This window comes from Prunus avium, chromosome 2, assembly GCF_965620075.1.
Source record: "Prunus avium chromosome 2, drPruAviu1.hap1.1, whole genome shotgun sequence".
NCBI classification, from domain to species: domain Eukaryota; kingdom Viridiplantae; phylum Streptophyta; class Magnoliopsida; order Rosales; family Rosaceae; genus Prunus; species Prunus avium.
Genome location: NC_142285.1, coordinates 40,718,800 through 40,741,516, shown reverse-complemented (window position 1 = coordinate 40,741,516; position 22,717 = coordinate 40,718,800). Strand labels below are relative to the sequence as shown.

The 22,717-nt window shown below is 38.3% G+C and overlaps 6 protein-coding genes across 11 annotated transcripts; 2 read left to right on the top strand and 4 right to left on the bottom strand.

Annotated features, from left to right (window-relative positions):
- Positions 1 to 200: 200 nt before the first annotated feature.
- LOC110765854 (UDP-xylose transporter 3) lies at positions 201 to 4,450 on the bottom strand. Of its 3 annotated transcripts, none has more exons than XM_088248735.1 (8): positions 4,092 to 4,450; positions 3,855 to 4,023; positions 3,016 to 3,200; positions 2,831 to 2,898; positions 1,715 to 1,847; positions 1,002 to 1,163; positions 638 to 910; positions 201 to 515 (listed from the first exon to the last, which is right to left on the bottom strand). In XM_088248735.1, the coding sequence occupies exons 2-8, from the start codon at positions 3,973 to 3,975 to the stop codon at positions 396 to 398; spliced, it is 1,062 nt and encodes a 353-aa protein (XP_088104861.1). In that variant the 5' UTR covers positions 3,976 to 4,023; positions 4,092 to 4,450; the 3' UTR covers positions 201 to 395. The 3 variants fall into 3 exon arrangements, with proteins under 3 accessions (XP_088104861.1, XP_021824788.1, XP_021824787.1); XM_021969096.2 differs by having other exon boundaries at positions 3,855 to 4,014; XM_021969095.2 differs by having other exon boundaries at positions 3,855 to 4,000.
- Positions 4,451 to 4,915: 465 nt separating this feature from the next.
- On the top strand, positions 4,916 to 8,068 carry LOC110765856 (Reticulon family protein). Its single transcript, XM_021969098.2, has 5 exons — positions 4,916 to 5,262; positions 6,584 to 6,764; positions 6,857 to 6,998; positions 7,320 to 7,389; positions 7,655 to 8,068. Exons 1-5 carry the CDS (start codon positions 5,106 to 5,108, stop codon positions 7,819 to 7,821), a joined length of 717 nt encoding a protein of 238 aa, XP_021824790.1. The 5' UTR covers positions 4,916 to 5,105; the 3' UTR covers positions 7,822 to 8,068.
- Positions 8,069 to 8,357: 289 nt separating this feature from the next.
- On the bottom strand, positions 8,358 to 10,544 carry LOC110765853 (appr-1-p processing enzyme family protein). The gene is made up of 7 exons (XM_021969094.2): positions 10,284 to 10,544; positions 9,829 to 9,877; positions 9,634 to 9,736; positions 9,435 to 9,530; positions 9,274 to 9,348; positions 8,860 to 8,929; positions 8,358 to 8,613 (listed from the first exon to the last, which is right to left on the bottom strand). Exons 1-7 carry the CDS (start codon positions 10,497 to 10,499, stop codon positions 8,539 to 8,541), a joined length of 684 nt encoding a protein of 227 aa, XP_021824786.1. The 5' UTR covers positions 10,500 to 10,544; the 3' UTR covers positions 8,358 to 8,538.
- A 31-nt stretch (positions 10,545 to 10,575) lies between these two features.
- On the top strand, positions 10,576 to 14,963 carry LOC110765851 (TLC ATP/ADP transporter). 4 transcript variants are annotated; one of them, XM_021969090.2, is made up of 13 exons: positions 10,576 to 10,849; positions 10,978 to 11,142; positions 11,303 to 11,398; positions 11,513 to 11,647; positions 11,763 to 11,831; positions 11,911 to 11,992; positions 12,094 to 12,202; positions 12,381 to 12,588; positions 13,008 to 13,121; positions 13,667 to 13,798; positions 13,993 to 14,073; positions 14,389 to 14,505; positions 14,786 to 14,963. In XM_021969090.2, the coding sequence occupies exons 1-13, from the start codon at positions 10,751 to 10,753 to the stop codon at positions 14,870 to 14,872; spliced, it is 1,494 nt and encodes a 497-aa protein (XP_021824782.1). In that variant the 5' UTR covers positions 10,576 to 10,750; the 3' UTR covers positions 14,873 to 14,963. The 4 variants fall into 4 exon arrangements, with proteins under 4 accessions (XP_021824782.1, XP_088104860.1, XP_021824781.1 ...); XM_021969089.2 differs by having other exon boundaries at positions 10,580 to 10,849; positions 11,907 to 12,003; XM_088248734.1 differs by lacking the exon at positions 11,763 to 11,831 and having other exon boundaries at positions 10,577 to 10,849; positions 11,907 to 12,003.
- A 165-nt stretch (positions 14,964 to 15,128) lies between these two features.
- On the bottom strand, positions 15,129 to 18,832 carry LSF2 (dual specificity protein phosphatase (DsPTP1) family protein). Its single transcript, XM_021969093.2, has 5 exons — positions 18,231 to 18,832; positions 17,021 to 17,226; positions 16,485 to 16,655; positions 16,028 to 16,239; positions 15,129 to 15,402 (listed from the first exon to the last, which is right to left on the bottom strand). Exons 1-4 carry the CDS (start codon positions 18,490 to 18,492, stop codon positions 16,036 to 16,038), a joined length of 843 nt encoding a protein of 280 aa, XP_021824785.1. The 5' UTR covers positions 18,493 to 18,832; the 3' UTR covers positions 15,129 to 15,402; positions 16,028 to 16,035.
- Positions 18,833 to 20,243: 1,411 nt separating this feature from the next.
- On the bottom strand, positions 20,244 to 22,438 carry AZG1 (AZA-guanine resistant1). The gene has a single exon (XM_021969107.2). It carries the CDS (start codon positions 22,180 to 22,182, stop codon positions 20,434 to 20,436), a length of 1,749 nt encoding a protein of 582 aa, XP_021824799.1. The 5' UTR covers positions 22,183 to 22,438; the 3' UTR covers positions 20,244 to 20,433.
- Between the last annotated feature and the right edge of the window lie 279 nt (positions 22,439 to 22,717).

Here is a 22,717-nt window from a genome sequence, read left to right as displayed (position 1 = left end):
AAAAATTTAACTATAAACAACACATGCCATCACGTCTTCTTCAATTCCAATTCCTATTCCCAACTTATCAAGAGAGAAGCTATTTTGTCAATTATTTGAAAGAATATCGTATTTGATTAATTTAGTTGTTGAAATTAATACAATTGAGTTTTTCTTAAATTATTACCCTAGCTAGGCAGTCTTTTAACTTAACTAGTAACTAGTAAAGAGAAGGCCCGACCCAGCCAGCCAGACCTGTTCAAATTAAATTGGAGACAGAAGAAGGGTGAAGAATTAATAATACACACCAACAAATATTGTCATTGCTTTAACAACTCTATTTGTGCTGCTAATATTACTATTACTATTAGTGTGTAAATCAACACGGCTGAAAAAGCTCAGCCACCCATCACCCTTCACGCATGCAAATCTTTGTTTGATTTCCATACAGGGGCCTTCTGAGCAACAGCATCAGTTACCACCCCCCCACTTCCATTTTCCACACCCATTAGAGGATCCGATTCGCCTTCCCCAGCCTGAAACCAATTCGAAGGAAAAGCGAGGATTTCACACATTAGTTTGTCATACAATGTTATAAAAAAAATTTGATTCGATTTTCTATAATGCAATTAGAGAAATTTAGAAAACTGGCTCAAACCTGCAATGGCTGCGTTGCTTCTTCAGAAACCTTCTTTTGACTCTCGCGAGTGCAAAAATAAGAATATAAAACCATCCCAATAAGTGCAACCAATATTCCTAGGATGTTCCTCCAGTCAAATGGATCATGAAGCAGAATGTAACCAAACGCCAGCACAAGGCATGTCTTCAGATGTCCAAGAACCTGATAGGTGACGGGAGATGTCTTTCCAATCACAAGAAATGTGCTAAAATTTACAGAGACGGAGATCAGGCAGGATATAATTATGAAAGCCTGCAACTCAGAAAGTGAATACATAATCAGTAATGCTTTCAAAGAAAAGCGGAAGAAGATATAATTGTTCAAAAATTATTTCAACTCTCACCAGAACTTGAGTTGTGTACTTGAAAGCAAATACATTTTGATTGGTCAAAAACCAATCCAGAAATGGGCCAGAGATTAATAAAGTTCCTGATTGATACGGACATGATTGATACAAAAGTTGTGTGGAAGAAACCTTATGCTTCTTCTGGATGGTATTCGTCATCTGAAATAAACTAGTTAAGATATCAAACAAAATTGGATAGGCTGAGACACCTATCATCACGCTATAATTTTAATAACCATCCATGCACAGAAAAAAAGAAAAAGCCCTTGACAAGGGCGTGTGTGTCAGCTCTTTGTAATGACAAGTATCCAGCACTATGAACTGCCAGACCAGAAGACCAGACCAGCTTCTGACTCGTACATGCACTTATGCTTTACAGGACGGAACCAACTAATATGGGAACTTCCTTGTCAGTTATTTACCTAGCCTCTCCCACCAAACAGAAGGGTACATTTCCATAGAGAGAAGGCACATTTGTGCAACTTCTTTGCCTAATGCAGTCAACTATAGAAGTGTGTTCTCCATAAAAGACTATTAGAGTAAGGTTCAGAGAATATGTATCCATGACAATAGACAATATTATTTAAGAATTTTTAGGTTCAGGTATTTCCCTGATTTAATTATATAGTGGTGCATGTGTCAATGGTTTATATTATAAGGTGAAGTGCACATATATATTTGTCAAAAAAAGACAAAATTGTTGAGGATACAATTTGAGCAACGCATGTTGTAATAACTGCAAGTAGAGACAAGACACTTCCTAGAGCATTAAGTTGAACATCAGTAACTGTTGCAATCCCAACACCAAGGAGGAGGACAAGGAGGGCAATCTGAATGCTCCTACTGCATAACAAGTAAAGTAAAGGCAATATTAGTACCGTCATAGGTAAAGAAATCCGAAATCAGAATGTAACACTATTGGTTAACAAATCAAACTTCACCTAAAAGGTTCAGACTAGAAGAGGTAACATGAATGTAGAGAGTGCCAAAGGCAACTTCAATTTATAAAATAATTGGACCAATGCATGTCGCAGGAATTCCATGGGTGATAGAAAGAGATTGAAGCATTGAGCTAGAGCTCAATAATGATATCAGTCCAGACGTTCAGAAAGAAGAGAATTACCAAGAGGAGGGTGGAAAGTCCAACTGTGATGTGAGAAGAGTGAAGGGATTGATGGATGTTAATCAGTAGGTTTAGCAAAGATTGATGTACATATATCAGTTATAAGGGCAAAAGAAGGCTAAGCAGGAAGCGAATTGAGTTGGTCAGAATAAGTGATGGCTTATGACAATTTGGCACTACAAGGTGCTAAAAGATAAAGAACTAACCTTGGTAAAAAAATGGTTAGATTTCATGAGTTCTATCATTATCCTTAAAGAAACAGCTAGGTCATGATTACCAAGAAAAAAGAAACAGCTTTCCTCAAATACACCACCTTACCTTCACACATTTCCCCCCTCTTCCTCTTCCTCCAGATTTTTGTTTTGTTTTTATTTATTTATTTAAGAAATAGCAGCATTCTACTTATTAAAATAAATTTAAAACAGAGCACAGTGAATAATTGAGATTTTAGGGACAATCACATATCATAGTTCAACGCATGAATGACCAATATCATAAGTCTATATTTCACAAACAAACAAATGGATTAGCACTGGATCCAAAATATATACACAGCAATATATAAATATGTATATAATACTAAAAGTGTGCATATATACAAGGAATTGGCTTTGTTACTGGTTTAAACTTTTGGATATGTTTGAGCATATAAGTAAATCAGCATCTTAGTCAAAAGAAGGTAAAAGGGTGTTTCAAGAGAAACCTGAATCTCTTTGCAAGGAAAAGGGTCTCCAATAGTACAGTACAAGGGATGATTGCCAGCTTAGTCATCTAGAATGCAAAAACAATAGAGTATCTCAGATATTCTAATATTTAGGAAAATGCTGAAACATCAAAGTTTTAGCTAAAAACCAAGAAGTCAAAATAAAATTGAAGAAGAAAATGTACCTGATAAAAGCCAACAGAATTGAACCCCAGGCTCAGATTTAACAGTCCAATTGAGATCCCATTCAGAATGCCAAAACCCGTAACCGTCTTCTGATCAAGAGGCTTGTGTTCGAAGAATTTCATCTTTAAAGCCACATGAAGGGAACAAAAGGTGACTAAAAGATGCCAGCTTGTCAAAGTTGTGGCTGCACAACAAATATGTATAACAATCTAATCTCAGCAACTTCCAATGAAACAAGTTAAGATGAACAGGATTGCTATAATCTATCACATATAAATAATCGTGCATTCTCCTCATTTCTTCTCAAAACAGAACAACATTTAGTACTGGGCTTTACCAATGGAACATGTTTAACCGAATTGCTAAAGGATCCATGTTCCATCTTCTTGCCGCATATTAAACTGGTCAAATTATATTTCAATGCTCATTGAAGTCGAACTACAAATCGAAAGCTATAACATGTTGGAACACCAAGCATAACCCCATCATACCTTAAAAGAAAAAAGAACATGTAGTTACAACAATTGTTTCAAAAGCTCCAATTTTGTTACCTAAGCTCGTTATTCAATCGCAACAACTTAATCAGTTTCCTTTGTTTGCACACAGAACCTTTAAAGCTCGTCAATCTTCACACGCCTCTAAAACACCCCACAAAAACGCATTGAAGTTCCCAAAACTAGATATTTGGAAAATTAGGCAATCCAAATAAATTCAGCATTGAATGAAACAACACACATGGTCCACAGAGAGAAAAACAACAAAAATCAGGCAACAATATTATAAATGAGAATAACATTCAAACCAAAGAAAAAGAAGGAAACAGTCATTAAAAACTTACCAAAAGTGAAACCCAAAGAGCTAATGAGCGCCTTGTTGCAAATGACAATGGAGACCGATGAAACCACAGAGAGAGTCAACGCCCCCACTGTCCCCAGCTGAAACCTCTCGCCCTCCCCCATCTTTTGCCTCAGACCCAAGTTCAAGCTAAGCACAAACAACTCAAAAATCTTACAAGGTCAATATTTTTTTCCACAAAATGAGAAAAAAAAAACGCAGAAGAAGAAGTAAAACTCACCGAGAGTGGCAAAAACTGAGAACAGGGCAATCAAAGAATTGAAGGTGGCGTTGTCTTGAGGTGATCAAAGTCTCAGATCTGATGGTTAAGATTAATGAGTAAGTGGTAGTGTTATGAAAATGAGTCAATGGCTAATTGGGTAGGCTGTCCATACGCTTTGCAGTGGTTATGGAATTGGGCGCTTGGCTTCGATGCTTAGAGTTAGAGATGCACCTAACAATTGCGTCAAACATCAAAATTCCTATTTCTAAGAGAGATGGAGAGGTCACAGCTCATAGCTCACTGAGTCAGTAGGTTTCGTGTCTCTATCCTTCTATTCTATTTCCTCAACAATCAGGCGACGCTGTCGGTTAAAAAAGCTTTGGTCTTTGGGAGTTATATAGGAAAATTTTCTACTGAAGCTGGACCTGGAGGTTAATTCTCGCGCCACGACGTCGTTCCATTGTTTGATCTATGATACTGTGGCTAATGACTATGCACCCCATTAGAATTACATTTAGCTAGAGTTTAGCTGAGGAAATATCATCATTCAGCAAAATATTTCTCCAATCCCATTTCATAAATTTCATTTTGAATAGTGAAATTTGAACAAAAACAGTTTGTGGGTAGTGCTCCATGGTCTCGAAGTTTCAATATTTAATGTCTAATTGTCAACTATGACCCGAAATTTCCGAACTTTATGGCATGTTTAAGCTTGTAGATCTAAAAACATGCTGCCCATGATGTCACACCCTAAAAAATTAAGTAAAAAAGAGTTGGTTTGGGAAAAGAGAAAAAAAAAAAAAAAAAAAAAAGTCACTGTTACTCCGTTTTTGTCATTGGTTTATTGGACGGGTGTCTCGGCTTAGAAACCCGTGCACACCAAAGTCTCCAAACATCGGATGATTCAGATCCCAACTGGGGACTCTCTTGTTGTTTTTGTTTTGTTTCAATTCTAGGAGAAACAACTGCGAATTTATAACTGTTTACTCTTTAGCGATAGATACTGAAGTTTAAATTGGAGGGTTGAAGTTGATGATGGAGAATTCACAAGATTTATGCAACACAGAGGGAGATGGGGATGGAAGGAAGGCCGTGGCTTCTACATCTTATACCCCAACAGCAGGCAGCTCTGGGTATCGGTTGTTTGGTCGTCAAGGGTCAGTGCACAACTCCTTGGGTGGAGGCCAAGGTGAGGAAAGAATTAAACTTTTGTCTGACATTATTGAACTTCTATGACATTTCTGGGATTTTGGGTATGTGGAATCTCTATTTAATTTCCTTTTCCTCTTTTCAAGTTTGGGTTTTGTCACTTTCTCCGTTATCTGTTGAAAATGCTATGTTTTTAGCTTCTTGATTATCTGAAATGATGATCTCCGTTGTTTATATTTGGATGGAGGGCATTTACTTTGTAGAATTGATTGGTCAGCTTGAATGTAGTTCTGATTTCTCACAAACTAGGGCTATCCTGTGCATAAGGTTTTTTGTTCTCTATTGATTGAAATTAGAGTTGACTTTGGATAACGAAAACCAATAGATGAATGAAGGCATAATGTAGAGGTCGTGGTAAAGACTAAAGAGGACAGTTCACAATTATGTTCATAGTTGAAAAGAATGTGTGGTTAGTTAAAACTGCGAAGGAAAAGAGATGCCTGAAATTATAGAGGGGGAAAAATATGGTTTCCTTGGGAATTTTTTTTCATCTCCACGCAAGTGATTAAACAAAAGAAAAAGAAACAATGAAAAAAATATTTGGAGTGGCATCCCTTGCATTTTCTAGAGTAGGAGATGGCTGTGTTGAAAGGCTTGTTTCTTGAGGCAAGTAACTGCCTTTTATGTTGGACCTAGGGAAACTGAATTGCAAGCTTCCTTTGTTGGTTTCTTTGAGTTACTTTGCCGCTGAATGGCTCTACCAGCCCCTCCATTGTTTCATGTGCAAGACTTCCTTTTTTAGTTTGACATATGCAAGGTTAGAGTACAGATTTTTTTATACCTTTTTTTCTGCATGCAGAAGAACTTGAATTAGGTTGATATAGTCTAGGCTTCTAGTAGTGCTCATCAAGTATGCCCCTTTGTCTAGTAGTTCAGGAAAATCTCATGTACAAGGAGGCAAATTATTGTTGAATGCTTCTTTTTAAAATTTAAAATCCATTGCTTGTCAGAATGCAGATAAAATTGCCTCATTCTTTCTGGAATTTCACATTTGTTTTTCCAGAAGAGTCTTTTAAAATAGCTAGGCTAGTTGTTCCCTCATATGCATATGTGAACAACTCAAATGCAGGATTTGAATTCCAATATCTGAATTTGATAATGACTTTAATCTGAGCTGAGAATGGTTTTCACTTCCAAATAAAGAAGTGAGAAGTTAGTTAAAGTGATCAAACCTGCCAACATCAATGTCTTAACATTGTTTACGGTTTACCTGCTACAGCCTATATTTTTATAAATACCTATGTTCTTTTCCCAGTATTTTCTTAATTTTTTTTTCTTACTGTCTGCCCCTTTCTTTTTAGCTGCTGATGTTTTGTTGTGGAAGCGGGGGCGTGTTTCCTTTGGTGCTATCGTTGTTGCTACAATTTCTTGGCTCCTCTTTGAGCGGTCTGGATTATCATTCTTATCAATTTGTTCAGATGTCTTGCTGATTTTGGTTGTACTGTTATTTCTTCAAGCCAACTATGCTGTTTTCAGAAATAAGTACGAATACTCTTACCCTCTTCACGTGTATTATTGTCAACCTAGCAGTGAAACTGTTTTCAATGAGAATAACTATCGTATTCTTTGAGTAGACAATTACAAACATTACCGGAGCTAGTACTATCAGAGGAAATGGTTAATAATGCTGCAGCATCATTTCGTGTCAAAATCAACAATGTGCTGCTTATGGCTCATGACATCACGCTTGGCAAAGACTTTAGACTGTTCTTCAAGGTCAGTGTTATGTGGCGTGTTACACTAATACCATAGGAACTACCTGGGCTTTGTAGCTGTCTAGCGAGTTTAGTCAGGCCTTTAAAGTCTCGTTACTATGCTTCATTTTATCTGATGAAAATAGAGTACCCAGATGGAGTATGAATTTTCCATGTCTTGTAGGGTAAGTAGTCGGAACAATTATAATCGGGGTAGAATATATATTTGGGATTCGTTGTCTATCTAGCTGAAACCAGATTAGTTGTCTTTTAACTTTGCATTTGCAAATATTACTGATTTGAATGAAGAAAGTATCTTACCAAGCTACTGTGCATTTGACAGGTGGTGGTTTGTCTCTGGCTATTGTCTGTCATAGGCAGCTTTTTCTCATTCTTTACACTTGCTTATATTGGTATGTGCACCATCCTCCTGGGTCTGTTAAATGAATGATCTGTGATGTCCCATATGAAGCTTTATTGTTATTTTTTGGCGTTTCATATACCGTATGCAATGTTAAGCAGAGGCTATTGTTATAGTTCTTCCAAACTTTGCTTTATTATTTGTCAAGTTCTGGACCCATTATGCCGAATTATGTTCTTGCAAAAACAAGGTGGGGGTTGATGCATGTAAGTTTTATTGTAAAATTTTGTACTTATATTCTGCTTTAATGGTGGCAGGTTCAATCATATCGATAACACTTCCTGCCTTGTACAGCAAAAATGAAGAGACTGTGGATAGGTGTTACGGAAAGATCCACCGACAATTTTCAAAGCATTATAAAATCGTGGATGAGGGTGTTTTCAACAGACTTCCGAGAAATGTACCCAAGGACAAAGATTCCTAATGCGGAAAACTTAGATGCAGACTCATAAAGTCATTGATGGCATACCATTGAGTTCGGAATTTTGTTTTGTTATAAAGTTGTCGATATGTTGCTTTGCTACTGCTTCCTCATACAAGACCTAGCAGAGTTTTCCATTGTTTTTGTTCTGGTTCAGTCATCTGTATGTTGCTTTCTAATTGTTTGATGAGGACGTGAAATGTGCGGTTACTTAAATGGGCAGAGTTTTCAGCATAGAACCATTTTCCTGGTTTCCCATCTTTAAAACTGGAGATGAATAAAGTTAGACAGACTGAAATTGGTTTCTTATGCGATGAATTATGGATACAAATTTAATGAATCTGGAATATAGCAAAGGCATGTTTCCTTCTTTCCCCGCTCCGCAAAATTCAAGGAGGTTTATGCCTATATCTATTAGTTGATTGTATATTATTTGGGTCATTTAAACAAAGTCACTTCTAATCATATTCAATGCCTGACTTTTGGCCGTCCAGGGTGAACCCACAAAACACTAGGCAGCTTCTGCAAATGCATACATATGGTAATAATTCCATGAAATTTCCATCATAATAATAACTCGAGTATCTGGGCAACATAAGAAGATATTCACCATTTGTTCTACACATTACAAGTCAACACTCTACATGAAAAGTTTTGCATCCACATACGATGACAGAAAGGTAAGTCATATATCTGCTATCTGCTTGCTCCTGGTACATATTAAGCTTTAAGCAATTCATTGGCCTTGTCCAACCAAACAGTGTAAATATCATCTGCAAACAGAACAAAGTGCACCTGCAACCAATATAAAATGAAATTGCCAATGCTCAACTGGTCAACGGATTGATTACATTAGTCAATTTTATGTAACTTCTAAGCAAGCTTGTTAGATAGCTCTCTCAATAGCTTTCAAACTGGGAAAAATGTTGTTTTCCACAAGAACAAATCATGGCCCTTCTAATTAAAGACATTGAAAATGTAGAACCAAATGATAAAGCCCACATTACCGCCATGTCATGAAGAAAAAATATGCGTACATACCTCCTTTAGGTCATTCACAGACTCTCTAATTGTTGATAAAGCTACTGTGGCTGCTTCATCATAAGGATATCTGGAAGAATATAGCAATGAAGAGAAGATTATTCTGTTTGTCATTTGTTTACAACTTCAAATCAACAAGTCCATACAAATTTCTTTCAGTAACAGATGGGGAAAAACAGAATAAATAATCTAATACTATCAAGCATGAGGTTATATGACTTGAGACCATTAATGCACAATTTGCCCCACAATAAGAAACAGGACTATCTTTCAACTCCATGTGATGAAAAGCGAGAAAGATTATAGATCAATTCAATACACCTCATGCAACATGATCAGATGTTACTATGATTCTTATCCTCCAATGTAAAGCTTATGTACTAGAGCACCAAGGAAGTTCTTTTGTCAACTTACCCATACACGCCACAAGAAATGGCAGGAAATGCAACATACTGAATGTTGTTTGATTTGGCTATGCTCAAGCTGTTCCTGTAATCAAGTTTCATGAAAGGAATTTCAATCAGGAGTAACAAATTAAACTACCAAAAAAGTAGCAGCAAGAAACAGATAACAACCTGTATGCAGCACTCAGATAAACTTCCGGGTTACTGCCAGAACGGTAGATGGGTCCAACAGTGTGAATTACATGAGAAGCAGGCAACTTAAAACCTCTGCATCATGCACAAAGTATTTTGATCACTGCTTATGTCGCATACGAATTAAAAACCAAGTGATGCCATAAGAACAAAGAGTAGTTAAAACATGAGAACTTACGGGGTAATCCTTGCTTCTCCAGTGGGACAACGGACACCTGGCCTGACTTCTGGGACACTATAGCATGCTTGTAGAAGATCTGGGCCAGCAGCCCTATGTATAGCTAAAAGATCATTGAAAATCAATAAAGTTACAGTGGGTTCATTTCAAAAGATCAACATAGTAATAGAAAACCATATCGGAAAACAAAACTACCTCCATCTGCCCCACCACCTCCAAGCATTCGCTCATTTGCTGGATTAACCTACAAAAATATGTTTATCAATATGCAATAAACCATGCTCAAATTGATGACAACTGATGTGTGATCATTGAAAGAAATTACACGAAACTGGAGTATCTTTTCAGAAACATGGCACTAGTATTCAGTGAGAACAATTTGGCACATTCATAGAGCTGATAATAACAGTGCATAATAACATTGAGAAAATCTAACAAATAATCTAATTTTACACAAAATTGAACATCCTGATTTGAGGTTTTGTTGTCCCAGTAAGAGAAAAACAAACATATTGACCATGTTAAGGGTCAAGACCCAAAAGGCTCAGAAGTTCCCTGCTTTCTTTTTCCTGTTATCTCTCGGGAACCAAACAGAATAAAACAAGAAGAAAACAGTATTACAGAGTCCAGAGAAAGAGAGAAGGACTGACGATGGCGTCTGTGGAGCCGTCGATGAACCACTTGGTGATATCGCCCTTTTGGATGACAAGAGTGCTTGAAGCAGATAAAGGAAAGCGAACCGCTCCTTCTCCATTAGACATGGTTGAAAGCTTAACGGAGCAGCGAAATTTTGCAGGGTTTGGTGCGACTCTGAGTGTGAAAGCTGAGCTGAGAAATTTAGATGCTTTACCCAGGTGGCTGGGCATGGCACACTTGGTACAGCCAGAGAGAGAGAGAGAGAGCAAATGGGCACAATCTAATTTGTTGGTTTTGCTGTGTATATGACGAGCTTTGGGCCAGCCCAGAACCCAGGCCCAGTCACCTAATTTGACTTTCACACATGACCTTCTTCAACCTCGAACCAAGCTGTTTCATTTCATTTCCTTTTCTTCTTCTTATTATCAGAACCTAAACATTAATCAACCATACCATCAAATCCTCCATTTACAGGGGAGAGATGAGTAGGTCTCGAATAGATGCAATTCTCTCCACATTCGTTGCGGTGCATCCTCACGAGACCTCAGCTTTGCTGCACTCCTCATCTTGCTTCTTCTTTGTAAGCCTGTCTCAGCTGTTACTTTGTTTCTCCTATATTTTTCAATCCCTTTGCTTAATTGCATTACTTTCTTAAGTTTATGAATTGGGTTTTTTGTGTTTTTAGCTTAATTTTGATTATCAATGCAGATTTTGTGTGCCTACTTCGTGGTGCTTCCATTGCGCGATGAGGGTGCAATCTCTTTAGGCCTATCGAGCCTCCCGGGTCTGTTTGTGGGGTCTTTGGTCCTCACTTCGATTGCTGCGCCGGTTGCAACTCTCATTTTCTCTTCGCCTAATGTTTCTAAAGGCAAGGTATGTGTGTATCCACCATTTGCTATATACTCAGTTTGGATATGGAGTTTGAAATTTTTATTTTTACTTAAAAAACAAACGGAGGTAGCTGGTTCTTACCAGATTTTAATTTCTGTTTCTTTACATGTCGCTCTGTAATAGTTGCTTCTTGAAATTCCAGGCTTTGGTTTTAATGCACAGGTTTTTTAGTGTATCACTTGTTGTATTCTTCTTTCTCTGGCATTTCTCATCGGCTGGAGCACAACAAGAGGTGAAGGTGAGATGAAATCTCATGAGTTTACAATTACTTCTGATTTGGTTGCTTTTATACTCTAGAAATATGATTCTGGGTTTATTCATTCATATTGATAGCTCCCTTCTTTGCATATAGGGTTTGGTCACTTTGTCCTCCACTTCAGTAAATGGCCAAAATGTTGATGTTAATCAAGCCACTACTGCATATTCCATAGGGTGGGAGAACCTTGGTTGGTTCTATGTCTCTGTCAGAATTGGATTGTTCCTCTGGGTATGAATATGTCGAAATCACTTTTTTCAAAAACTATTAGAAACTTTTTGTGTGTATCGAAAATAATGTATTTATCAAGTTTTGTATGGTGATACAAGTTTCTTCTTTTTTGAAGATTGGCCTACTTAATCTAATAACAATTTCTTCAACTTGGGCTCGAGTAATCGATGTTATGGACAGTGAGGTATATATCCTGCCACACGAATTTGATGTGGCAACAAAAAAAATTTATCACGCATTTAACTTGTTCTGTATTCAGTCAGGTTCAAGATTATTTGGTTTTATTGGTGCTGGCGCCACACTTGGACAGCTTTTTGGGTCATTGTTTGCCACGGGAATGGCTAGGTTGGGGTCGTGTATGTTTGCTCATCCAGACTTTTGAAATTTGATATTTTCTCTGTGTGTGATGTGTGATGGGTTTTATACCATGCATTGTTTTGTTGCAGTTCTACTGCTATTTTCTGCATTGTTAATGGAGTTTGCTGCACAGTCATCAAAAGGGATAACCCTGGATGTATCCTATGTCCATGTCCCTGAGGAATTATCACCCATCAGGTCAACTATATTAACAAATTTCTCTTTGATTTCTTTAACATGGTACTCAAACTGACAAGATCTGTTTGCTGGAAGGTGGAAAATTTGGATCAGAAAAGTGAGCCTATGAATTATCTTATCGGTTACAATTTTGTAAAAGTCTCTCTAGTTCTTGACTTGGTTTCTTCTTTGGTATTAGAGAAGCTGACACTGATCGGAAAAATGAGCCTGATGGGCAAACCATTCGCAACAGAGGAAATTCCCCTAAGTCACCTACTCTGGTGGTGAAACCTCAGATTTGGGCCATCTTAGATGGATTTTGGCTTATATTGGCATCATCTTACTTGTTGTATGTATCTTTGTTCCTGTGGCTGAGTGCAGTTATCTCTTCATTCTTTTATTTTCAGGTAAGACCATCCACTGTCATGAGTTCGAACTTAGTATAAATCAGCCTCTCTATCTGTGTTACTTGTCTTGATTGTCTGTAGATATGATGCCTCTCCCAGTATATTTTTATTTTCCTTTCCTCCTGTTTGCTGTCTGTGGAGGAACTACTTAATGATTTGGCATATTCTTATGAGAGTTTTAAGGAACTGGCTTTCTGCTTTTTCCAAGAATCAGATAAATTAATGTACTCTTAATTTCATTTATCTGATCAATGGCAGTATGATTCTTCTTATGTATTGTGCTCCATTAGATTTTTTAACTCTGTATAGCATGCAGTGTAATTAACTTAAGTGCTGATGTGAATTTTATTAACCAACTGTTTCCTCTCATTCTTTCCGACTTTCTGCTGATTCTTATCTCTGTTTTTCTGTAACTGCAGAAAGTGAGTGTCATTGCCATGACTGTTACTAGCTCTCTTGGAAGAAGAAAATTGTTGGCTCAGATAAACAGCTTTATTGCTGTTTTTATCCTTGCTGGACAACTTACCATAACGGTATGCAGTTCTTAGGATGAGCTGTTGTTATGTAGTTATTGTTTTCTCTAGTTTTTAAAGTAATTAACATGAGATATGCTGTGTAGAATGTTTCCTTACTGAAAGTGTATACTGATTAGCTAGTTCATGTTTGCAGCTGTTTTTAAATTTATCGCCTTTCAGCTTTCCTGTTGAAGGCTATTTAGGTGCCCTATCCTTTTAGATTTCTGATGTAACTAGAGTGAAGAAAGAAAGCTAGTCTCATGCCTGGATATGTTTCTATTTCTAGACATTTTAAGAAAAATTAAATATTCTTGAAGCAAATCGGGGAGCTTTTTTAGAATGCCGACTTGTCGGATTTTGATAGTGTTTTTAGAATGAATGTTGCTCCGAAAGTGCTATGCTATGTAACTGATCTATTACATGGTTAAACTGTGTATTTACTGATGTATTTACCGTCTTAGAATTCCAACAAATGTTTCCTCTTATGCATATATTTTATATCATCTATCATCGTGGGCATTTATCTATAATCACTTTCCTATGTTTTTATGGCACTTTCACAGGGGCGTTTTCTAACTGTTGTGGGGGTTACTACAGCTATTTGCACTACTCCATTTGTTGCCTTCTTAAATTTGGTTGCTATAGCTGTCTGGCCAACTTGGGTGGCCGTCGCAGTTTCTGAGACCCTCCGGAAGGTTTGTATTCTCTAACTTCTGGGTTCCGTTTTTACCCTTTCAAAGTTTATCTTATAACTCAATTTAACCAAGATGTCTGCAGGTAAATTGCTTGAAACATGTTAATTGTATGTAATATGCATAGGTAAATCTTTTTGCATTCTGGGAGAAAGATGATCTTACAGTTTTCTTTCCTTTTTTTTTCTTTTGTGCAGTTTGTCACTTATGTTGTGACCAGGCCTGGCAGAGAACTCCTATTTACTGTTGTCTCACAGGATGAAAAATACAAAGCCAAGGCACGAACTTCTAAATTCTTTTTACATAGAAAATTGGTTTTTTTATAAAATATGTTCATCTACGAAACTGTGTGACTTGGTGCTTGCTGTTGGTGTGTTTCCTCTATATGAAAAAGTGCTTTAATAACTTTGATGCATGCATTGGCGCTTGCTATATAAAGTAAAACACCAAAAAGAAGTCTTCGCTATAGCCATTACACTCAATACAGGATCTCTTATTTGGTGTCTTATTTTGCATTAATTGTGTCATGTGCAACTTTAAGCAAATCACCGAACTATTTGAGACATTGTTTCACTAATTACATGATACTGCAGGTTTGCATTGATGTATTTGTTCAAAGACTTGGAGATGCTACAGCAGCAGGAATGTACAAACTACTTTTCAGCACTGTTGATGGGAGAGCATCAACTGTGTCTCTTTACGGCCTGCCTGTATGTGTGAAATTTCATCCCTCCCCAGTTTTCTTTTTCAGTTCGGGTATAAAAACACAAATTTGGTTCCCTGGACCTTAATGGTTCCTTCTCCCCCAAGTCCAATGGCGGAGGGTGTATCCTGTTCTATAGTTGTTTCTTAAAATCCTGTGTTTAGCTTTATGAATTGTTGTCTCCTGAGTGTTGTTTGGCACTTGGAATTTGTAAAGCATTTGCATCTTTTTTCCTGACGATTTCTCTCCATCAAAGAATAACGAAGTATCTCTTTGATCTTTTCCAGGTCTGTTTGCTGTGGATAGTGGTCGCGTTTCACTTAGGCCGCCGTCAAGCAGAACTTGCAAAGCTCCGGACTCATTCGACTTCCTAATGTTTCCTCGTCACATTTTTAGCTGTTTATATATGTAAAGATGAATCATTTATGAACTTTTAAAGAACTACAATTATAAGAAGTTTTGTTAGCTCTTTTGTTATAGACATTACACAAGGGCAGCTTGCCAGTCAGTTTTTTGTATATGATGTCATACATAACGTAACGCATGTGCCTTTTAGCAAACGCATTAGTAAAATAACAAGTCAATATTAACCTTTGGATCTACTGTGTTTATCCATGTATGCATTGATGATTAATTGGAAAAGAATTGCACTTTACGGATTCATTAATAATATCATATTTGCAAGTACACAATACTGTGATTGCCATCTCAATGCCACATCTGTTGTGGTAACATTTTTGTTTTATTTATACACTAAGATAAATATTCGAAGGTGGATGGAAAAAAGAATGAGCATGCTTGAAAGTCATCGATCCAGCCTGCACCACCTATCTATCCCCTGTACCAATTCTATGTAGCACCGTGTTGATGGACAATGTTTTCAACTTGTTAACGCCATGGAAACCTGTCAAGCATCAACATGCCTTCACAATATTAGCAATCATGGTAGGAAAATTGTATGGCAGCACATTACTAGATTCTTAATATATGAATCAGTTTACTCAAATGTGTGGAAAAAGATTACAACAAAAAGGTGCAAAAGCAATTTTTTCAGTATCTGCATTTTAACAAGGAAACTATTTTGTGAGAAATCCTAAACCCTACATGAGAAAGCCAGAAATCATACAACACCAAGTATGTTCTAAAGAAATTTTGGGCAGAATCGTATTGCCAGCCATGCTTTGGATAAGAGAATGGCATCTGATTTAGAACAGACTAGAAGGTTTTCAGGAGAATCTGTATTTTTCATTTTACTTTTTCTGGAGAGGTGTTGGAGGTACACCAGAAGTTTGACAAATCACCAACAGCCCAAGACGGCCGAGCAAGGCAACCAATCAATTTTTACAAAGCTGTAACTTCACTTTCTTTACCCATGATGCAAAATATGACACGCTAACAGATCAACTACAAGAATTGCTGGCCAGTCAAGGACAGGTTTCTTGGAAAGCTCAGCAACAGGCACAGCCCTTAAGGTTCCATAGCAGGCTGTCCAGTGATTATGGATTAAGTTTAAAACAAGAATTGCTCACCTGAGTGCTCAAGTTCCACGGAGAGAATAGACACGGTCTCGAATCAAGTTCCTTTCCCAATCTGCTATATCCTCAAATGCATATTCAGGAAGATTCTCAAAGGGATCCTTCCATGGATCATTCTTCGTCAGATCATAGGTAGCTCCACGTATTGCCCTCTTATTTGGGCCACAAGGTCTCTTGGAAGTTAGTGCATCGTATGCTGCATTCAGCTGCACAGTCACAATAGCTGTCAAATTTTTGAACAATTCCTTAACTGAAGCAATGAAAAAAATATCACTTTCTTGAATAATATGGTCATCCTTCAGGTTTCATAGCCTTTCAGACTTCATAAAGGTCTAAAAACATTGCTGGAATGCTAAAGTGTTGCATGTTAAAAGGCTGTCAGCAAAAGGATTTTGGCATTGTGCATTTCTCAACGAAAGATAGAGAAATAGATAGATAAACAAGGACTCACATTCATTCCAAGGAACCAGTACATGTAAGCAATTGCAACAGCTGGGGCCCTTCCCAGTCCAGCAGTGCAATGTACATACACCTTTCCTTTTCCCTCAGATATGGCCCATTCTAGCGATGAAACTGCTTTAGGTAGACCATTTCGCAAGGAATCTGGATCGAAATCCTTTGCCTACGATGCATTGATATAAAAATAAAGAGTAAGGAAAATGCACATAACATAAGTTTCCATATCCCCTAAATGTGATTTCTATTATTGTAAGATCCAGAAAACTTATTATATTGTTGGTCCCTGAAAGGTTTCCAACATCCAGAAAAATTGTTTATTGTTGGTCTGGAATGTTTTCCAGAACAGAGCATGAGGCTTCTGCAATCCAAAATCTTGTGTCTAGAAACCAGCCATCAGTAAGATGTGGGCTAAGACAAAAAATTATACTACGTTTAGAAAGTTTGGGACCTTGTCTAGGTCATTTTAGTATGAAACCCTATGAATATACTTTATCTGTTAAAGAAACGTTGCAAAGGATTTTTGCTTACTGGCCTCCTCATGTGACGGATTCCAAGTTCTTTACACCTTTTTATTATTGACTGCAAGTCAATTCCCCAATACTCAACATCCTTGTCCTGCTGCAAGTTTAAAATGTATGCCACATTCTCTTCTTCCTTCAGGTGATCTATATCTTCAGGTTTCTGAGGCTGGGAGCCCACAATCAAGTCATCAGTTATCAATGTGTAGTTCATGCCTGAACATTGGACAGGAACAATCACATTAGTTGAAGTAACCAGAATGAATTACATGGTACTACTCCTTCTACTGGTAAATGGAATGGGATTTGTTTGTTTCTTTATGATGTCGAAAAGCGAAGCCCGTTCACTTAAACTTGACCTATTACCATTGTCCTAGTTATTCTGAATTCAGAACAAGAAAATGCAACATAAGGTTCTGGTTCCTTATTGATTGATAAAAACGGAAATCCGAATCCTCAACAACCTCAGCAAAATGGCATTCCTTGCTGCTTAATATCGTAGTAACATGCATACACATATGAGCATGATGTGATCATAAGTAGCTAAAATAGTCAAGGTCCTAGCAAAGTGATGAACTTATCGCCCAAAGAAAAACAGTTCTTTATACCAAAAAAGAGGGAAAGTAAAGGAAAAACAGTTTCTGCAGTGCAATGCAAACTTTTCTGTGGCACCCACTTCCATAAGGGAATTTTAAATTAGGCTGGATCAAGAATTTCTTAAAGAAAAAGGTGCAATGAAAAGTTAACCAGTTACTATCTCAAAGCACTAGTACTCCATTTAAGTAAGTAAAGATCAAAAGTGTGCAACTGGGTCATCTAGATCATACACGCCCACTCTAGAAATATGTGAAAGGAAGCACTACAAACAACTTTTCGTTCTGGTCATTATAGCACATAAAGGAACAAAAATTAAAATACAGTAACATAGATTTCAAATGGGTTGTTAATAAATTGCATTTAGCAAACTAAAGAACTAATCTTTTCAACAACAAAAAAATCAACTAATCAGAAAAAAAGAGAAAGACCCACAACACTGTCCACTTAAAGCAAGACTCTTTGAATTCATATGACAAATCCATCACAAGAAATGATAATAAAATGAAAACAAAACACAGAACCATCCATAAACAAACTGATTCTTATAAAAGCACAATGAAATTATAAAAAAAAATGGCTACAAAATGTGAATGCTTTACATATAAGATGGGGAAGAGACTGACCCAGATCATGGTGATACTCATATGGGTTTCTCATCATCCTCTTCATAGCTGTGTTGTACTCCTCGATCGTGTTCTTGGAATTGGAGGGTCTGCTGCTTGTGGGGTTCTTTTCAATTCCACAAGAAACTTTGTTCAATTTGAAGGATTCATTGGAAACCATGAAACAATTGCATGGAGATTTCTTAATCTTCTTCAAAAAGACATCATTCTCAAAAGGATCTATGAAGACTGAACCAAAACAACTGTTACCAACACTCGCCATTTCTCTCCAGCTTCTTTCCCCGTTTTCTCCCTGTTAGTTTGGAAACCAGAAATTTATACCATACAAGTAATCTGTCCAAAATGCCCTTGGCCTGCACTCAAATTCCCAATGTGAGGCCAGTGAATCTTCCAAGTTCCCAAGATGATATTTCTCTTATGCAACGGATTTATTTAGGATCATAAAATCAGGTTGCCCTTGGACCATATCATTGGTTCACTAAAATCCAACCTTTTTAGTAAACTATTTTCGCATGTGGTTTTCACTTTTCAAGAAGTAGAAGTCTAGACCACTTTTCAAAGACTTCACCTTTTGTCTACGGCCAGCCATGAATGGTTTCATTTTCTAATTTTCTGAACTTTCGTTTGCAGTTGGTAAGGTGTACCTTCTCTCCTTCTAGTGGCAAATATTAAGGCTTATTAGAACAGTAGATTTTTCCCCGGTTTTGGGTCAACAACAAGAACACATACTATTTGTCGATCTGCATCCGACTACCAAATAGTGGAGGCATCAAACAGGCCGTGTCGGGTTGTTGTAATTTGATAATAAATACACAAGAAACATATTAAATATGATTAAATAATTGATCATGGATGGGTTAGAGACCATCAAATTGTTGCCAGACAAACTCAAAAAACACATCTAACAAAACTAAACTGGTGTCATTTCACATGAGAACCTGCATACGTGTACACTGCTGTGGCTACAAACATCAAATCATATTCTTATTTGTCTCTTGGGTTTATTGCCTTGATTGTGTTTTAATAAAAACTACAAAACATGGCTTTTCAGGATTAGAAGACACTAGCACCATGGTTGATGTTTCATGTCAGATCAACACTCAGGCAAGAATATGTTCTCAACCCAACTTTGTTTCTCTCTAGCTTTTCTGCTTTTTCTAGTTTTCACTGCAGAATTATGTTTATCATGTGGATTAGTAGCAAAAAGAATATTGATCATCTGTCAAATTTTCAGCTAAACCAGCCAATCATCTATCAAATTCCTGCCCATGTACGATCGTACGCATAATCCAAGTCTCAATTATTTGTACACAGAGAAAAAAAAAAACCAAAACAAAAAGTGGGGGATTAATGCTCTTGTTGTGAGTTTGGTTTGGTGCATACTTTAGGATCAATCAGTTAAATCCCCACTCAAACAACACAAGGACAGGTGTTTGGTCTTTGGTCTTTGGTTGGTAATAAAATCCCCCACTAAACTCTGCCTGCTTGATTTAGATGGTCCCCTGGAAGGAACATTGTGAGTTGAGTTGTGGCTTTCATTATCATAGATAGAGGCCAATTAGCCAAACCAGAAAATACTAAACCAGAATTTATGAGTCTTTTAAGCCCATCCCACCACACTCATTTAAATTTAAACTCAACCTGGAGTTGAGAATATCACTTGTTATACCGAATCTGAAGTTGATTTTCACCTGTCCTGGTTGAATGGCAAGTGCCATTATTTGCTTCATTTTAGTATACTTTATGTCATTAATCTTATCTTGTGGCATGAAAAAAAAAAAGCATACTTTATGGCTTATGCGCAACCTCTTTTTCTATTTATTAGCAGAACCAATTACAAAGAAGAACATATATATCAAAAGGTATGGATTGCAGAAAGGCAAAATACATATCTGGTCACACAACTATATATACATTATTATATTATCTTTCACACAAAAATGTAACTGTGGAGTACTACTACTTGGTCATATTACTGTAGTATTCTATAATTTCTCATAACGATGAAGAAAAAAGGCAAATGGATAAGGTCTTATTACTGTGTTGGTTAAGATAAAAAGTACCAATTGGTCATACATAATACAAACAATAGATATTTATCCCCCCTCCCCCCAAAAACCCCCCCAAAAAAAAGACAATATGTAAGTATGTACATTTTCTATGAACCCATATCCCCAATTTTCCTATATTGAAAATTGAAAAATTAAACCTCAATTTCAAGCACTTTTGCAGTTGGGTTTTCTCCTCTAGTTTGGTCATGTACCCCATTGACCCCTACACCTCCTTCTTCACCCTTTACAATCCCAAGTTTCACAAAAAGTTCATGGCCCCAATCCCATATGTGCAGCACAATGAAAGTCCCAATTCCACCAATGAGCCCATAGGCTATAGAGTAAGTCAACGGCATCAGTATCAACGTCACAAAGGCTGGGATTGCCTGTCGCATGTCGTCCCACTCAATCTCCACCACTGATTTCATCATCAGCACCCCAACCAAGATCAACGGCGGGCCCACTGCCCAAGCTGGAATTGAAGCCAATAACGGCGTGAAGAAAAACGCTAAAAAGAAATACCCTGCCACCGTTAGCGCCGTTAGCCCCGTACGTCCGCCCTCCCGTATGCCCGTAGACGACTCGATGAATGCCGTTACGGGTGACGTGCCGAGCAAGGAGCCTACCACAATTGATGTGGCATCCGACATGAAAGCAAAGTATTGGCCTTCGAAATTGCCGCTTTCATCCGCAAAACCAGCGAATCGAGCCATGGAGTATAGAGTTCCAGTAGTATCGAGTATGTCTACGTATAAAAATGTAATTAATGCTTCCCAAAAGTACCCTTTTCCTATACTTTTGAAGCTCAAGGCCCCGGCCGTACTCTCGATCGTATGTACATCCACGACCTTCTTGAAATACTCGTAGGCCGAGTCACCTGCCTCCGTATTTGGAAACGCCGTTACCTCAGTGTTACGGAACCACGAAACGGCCGTTACAAAAACAATGCCGTAAATCATAGCTCCTTTAACATTTTTCACCAAACAATACGCAATGATTATGAAGCCAACGACGCCGAGCCAAAACGTCGGGCTTTCCATTCGGTCATGGAGGCAAAAAATATCGCTAGACACCGTTCCGCCCTTAATCAAACTAACGGTGCCGTTAGCGGCCGCTACGACGGGAGCCAACGACGCCCGAGACGAAGCGGGGCAGGCTCCGAGTGTCACTAGCGTCGACGAACTGTACCCGATTAACCCGATTCCCTGGTTGCTTTGCAACCCGATAAACGCCAAGAAGAGCCCGATACCCGCGGAGGAGCTGATCCGAACGGGCTTCGGAACCAGTTTCGCGAGTTTGGCGCGTAACCCGACTGCGGAGATGAAGAGGAAAATCAAGCCTTCGATGAAGACGGCGGCTAAGGCGCTCTGGTACGAGACATTACCCGACCCGTGAAACCCGACGACGGTGTAAGCGAAATAGGCGTTGGCGCCCATTCCCGGGGCTAAAGCTAGAGGGAGATTAGCGAAAACGCCCATTATGAGACAACCGATCAGAGAAGAAGCGACAGTGGCGACGATGAGGTCTTTGCGGACCCGGTCTACGCAGGCGGAGTAACCCGGGTTAACCGGGTCGAACTTGCAGGAGGGGTCGGGTTGGATGACCCGGAGGTTGGGCCCGGTGCAGTTCTGGAGGGATTGGGTCGGGTCGGAGCAGAGTGGGACGCAATCGGATACGCTGCAGGTGCCGCCGGAGTCGGAGAGGATGGAGGCGTTGACGGCGAGGATGTAAGCCATGGTGAGAAACGTGGCGGTGCCGGCCCGGAGCTCGGTGGTGAAAGTGGAGTTGCGCTCGGCGAGTTTGAAGTGCTTGCCGACTCGGGTTTCGGCAACGTACTTGTTGAGGCGAGTTAAAGGTTTCAGGGGGCGTGGTGGCGGTGGCTCGTGAGGCTCCATGACCATTGAAGAAGTTTGAAGTTTGTGTGTGTGTTGTTGGGTTTAAAGAGCTTGAGAGCTTGAGAACTTAGAAGTTTGCTGGTGTTTGCTTAACTCGGTCTATACATGGAGATGGTGCGGGTGATGTGGGCTCTGTTGTATGTATGTGTTTTTATATAATAATATGAATATATATATATATATATATACATATATGTAGATAGAGGGAGAGAAGTGGAAGATTAGTAATGCCAAAATGTTATTTGCGTGTGAAGGGAAAGATTCCAAGGGAGAGGGATCTTTTATGCAGTGAAAGGTATCTCCAAAGTTGGAAATTGTATTTCTATTGGATCTTTTTAGTGTTGGTTTTGTGTCTAGAGTTGTGCTAACAATCCTCAAGTAACACATGATTGGTTGTTAACTGTGGATGTATCAAATGCTATCATCACTTGCATCAACAATTGACAGCCACTCATCTACTTTTAAGATAAACTCCGTAATTTTACTATTGTGCTAATATCTTGTTTTGTCAACAATAGTCCCAACTAAATCGCCAATAATG

What these genes read in the sequence shown, in the direction of transcription:
- LOC110765856 (XM_021969098.2), top strand. Translation starts at nt 5,106, where the DNA reads ATGATGGAGAATTCACAAGATTTATGCAACACAGAGGGAGATGGGGAT. An exon ending in ACTTTAGACTGTTCTTCAAG is followed by an intron (nt 6,999 to 7,319) that starts GTCAGTGTTATG and finishes TGCATTTGACAG; the next exon opens with GTGGTGGTTTGTCTCTGGCT. An exon ending in CTTTACACTTGCTTATATTG is followed by an intron (nt 7,390 to 7,654) that starts GTATGTGCACCA and finishes TAATGGTGGCAG; the next exon opens with GTTCAATCATATCGATAACA.
- LOC110765853 (XM_021969094.2), bottom strand. Translation starts at nt 10,499, where the DNA reads ATGCCCAGCCACCTGGGTAAAGCATCTAAATTTCTCAGCTCAGCTTTC. An exon ending in TATCTGAGTGCTGCATACAG is followed by an intron (nt 9,349 to 9,434) that starts GTTGTTATCTGT and finishes ACTTGATTACAG; the next exon opens with GAACAGCTTGAGCATAGCCA. An exon ending in ATTTCTTGTGGCGTGTATGG is followed by an intron (nt 8,930 to 9,273) that starts GTAAGTTGACAA and finishes ATATTCTTCCAG; the next exon opens with ATATCCTTATGATGAAGCAG.
- LOC110765851 (XM_021969089.2), top strand. Translation starts at nt 10,751, where the DNA reads ATGAGTAGGTCTCGAATAGATGCAATTCTCTCCACATTCGTTGCGGTG. An exon ending in CTTCATTCTTTTATTTTCAG is followed by an intron (nt 12,589 to 13,007) that starts GTAAGACCATCC and finishes CTGTAACTGCAG; the next exon opens with AAAGTGAGTGTCATTGCCAT. An exon ending in TTTCTGAGACCCTCCGGAAG is followed by an intron (nt 13,799 to 13,992) that starts GTTTGTATTCTC and finishes TCTTTTGTGCAG; the next exon opens with TTTGTCACTTATGTTGTGAC.
- LOC110765854 (XM_088248735.1), bottom strand. Translation starts at nt 3,975, where the DNA reads ATGGGGGAGGGCGAGAGGTTTCAGCTGGGGACAGTGGGGGCGTTGACT. An exon ending in CTCTTTGGGTTTCACTTTTG is followed by an intron (nt 3,201 to 3,854) that starts GTAAGTTTTTAA and finishes TTTGTTGTGCAG; the next exon opens with CCACAACTTTGACAAGCTGG. An exon ending in AGTACACAACTCAAGTTCTG is followed by an intron (nt 911 to 1,001) that starts GTGAGAGTTGAA and finishes TCTGAGTTGCAG; the next exon opens with GCTTTCATAATTATATCCTG.
- LSF2 (XM_021969093.2), bottom strand. Translation starts at nt 18,492, where the DNA reads ATGGCGAGTGTTGGTAACAGTTGTTTTGGTTCAGTCTTCATAGATCCT. An exon ending in TCCGTCACATGAGGAGGCCA is followed by an intron (nt 16,656 to 17,020) that starts GTAAGCAAAAAT and finishes AATGCATCGTAG; the next exon opens with GCAAAGGATTTCGATCCAGA. An exon ending in ACTGGTTCCTTGGAATGAAT is followed by an intron (nt 16,240 to 16,484) that starts GTGAGTCCTTGT and finishes GTGACTGTGCAG; the next exon opens with CTGAATGCAGCATACGATGC.
- AZG1 (XM_021969107.2), bottom strand. Translation starts at nt 22,182, where the DNA reads ATGGTCATGGAGCCTCACGAGCCACCGCCACCACGCCCCCTGAAACCT.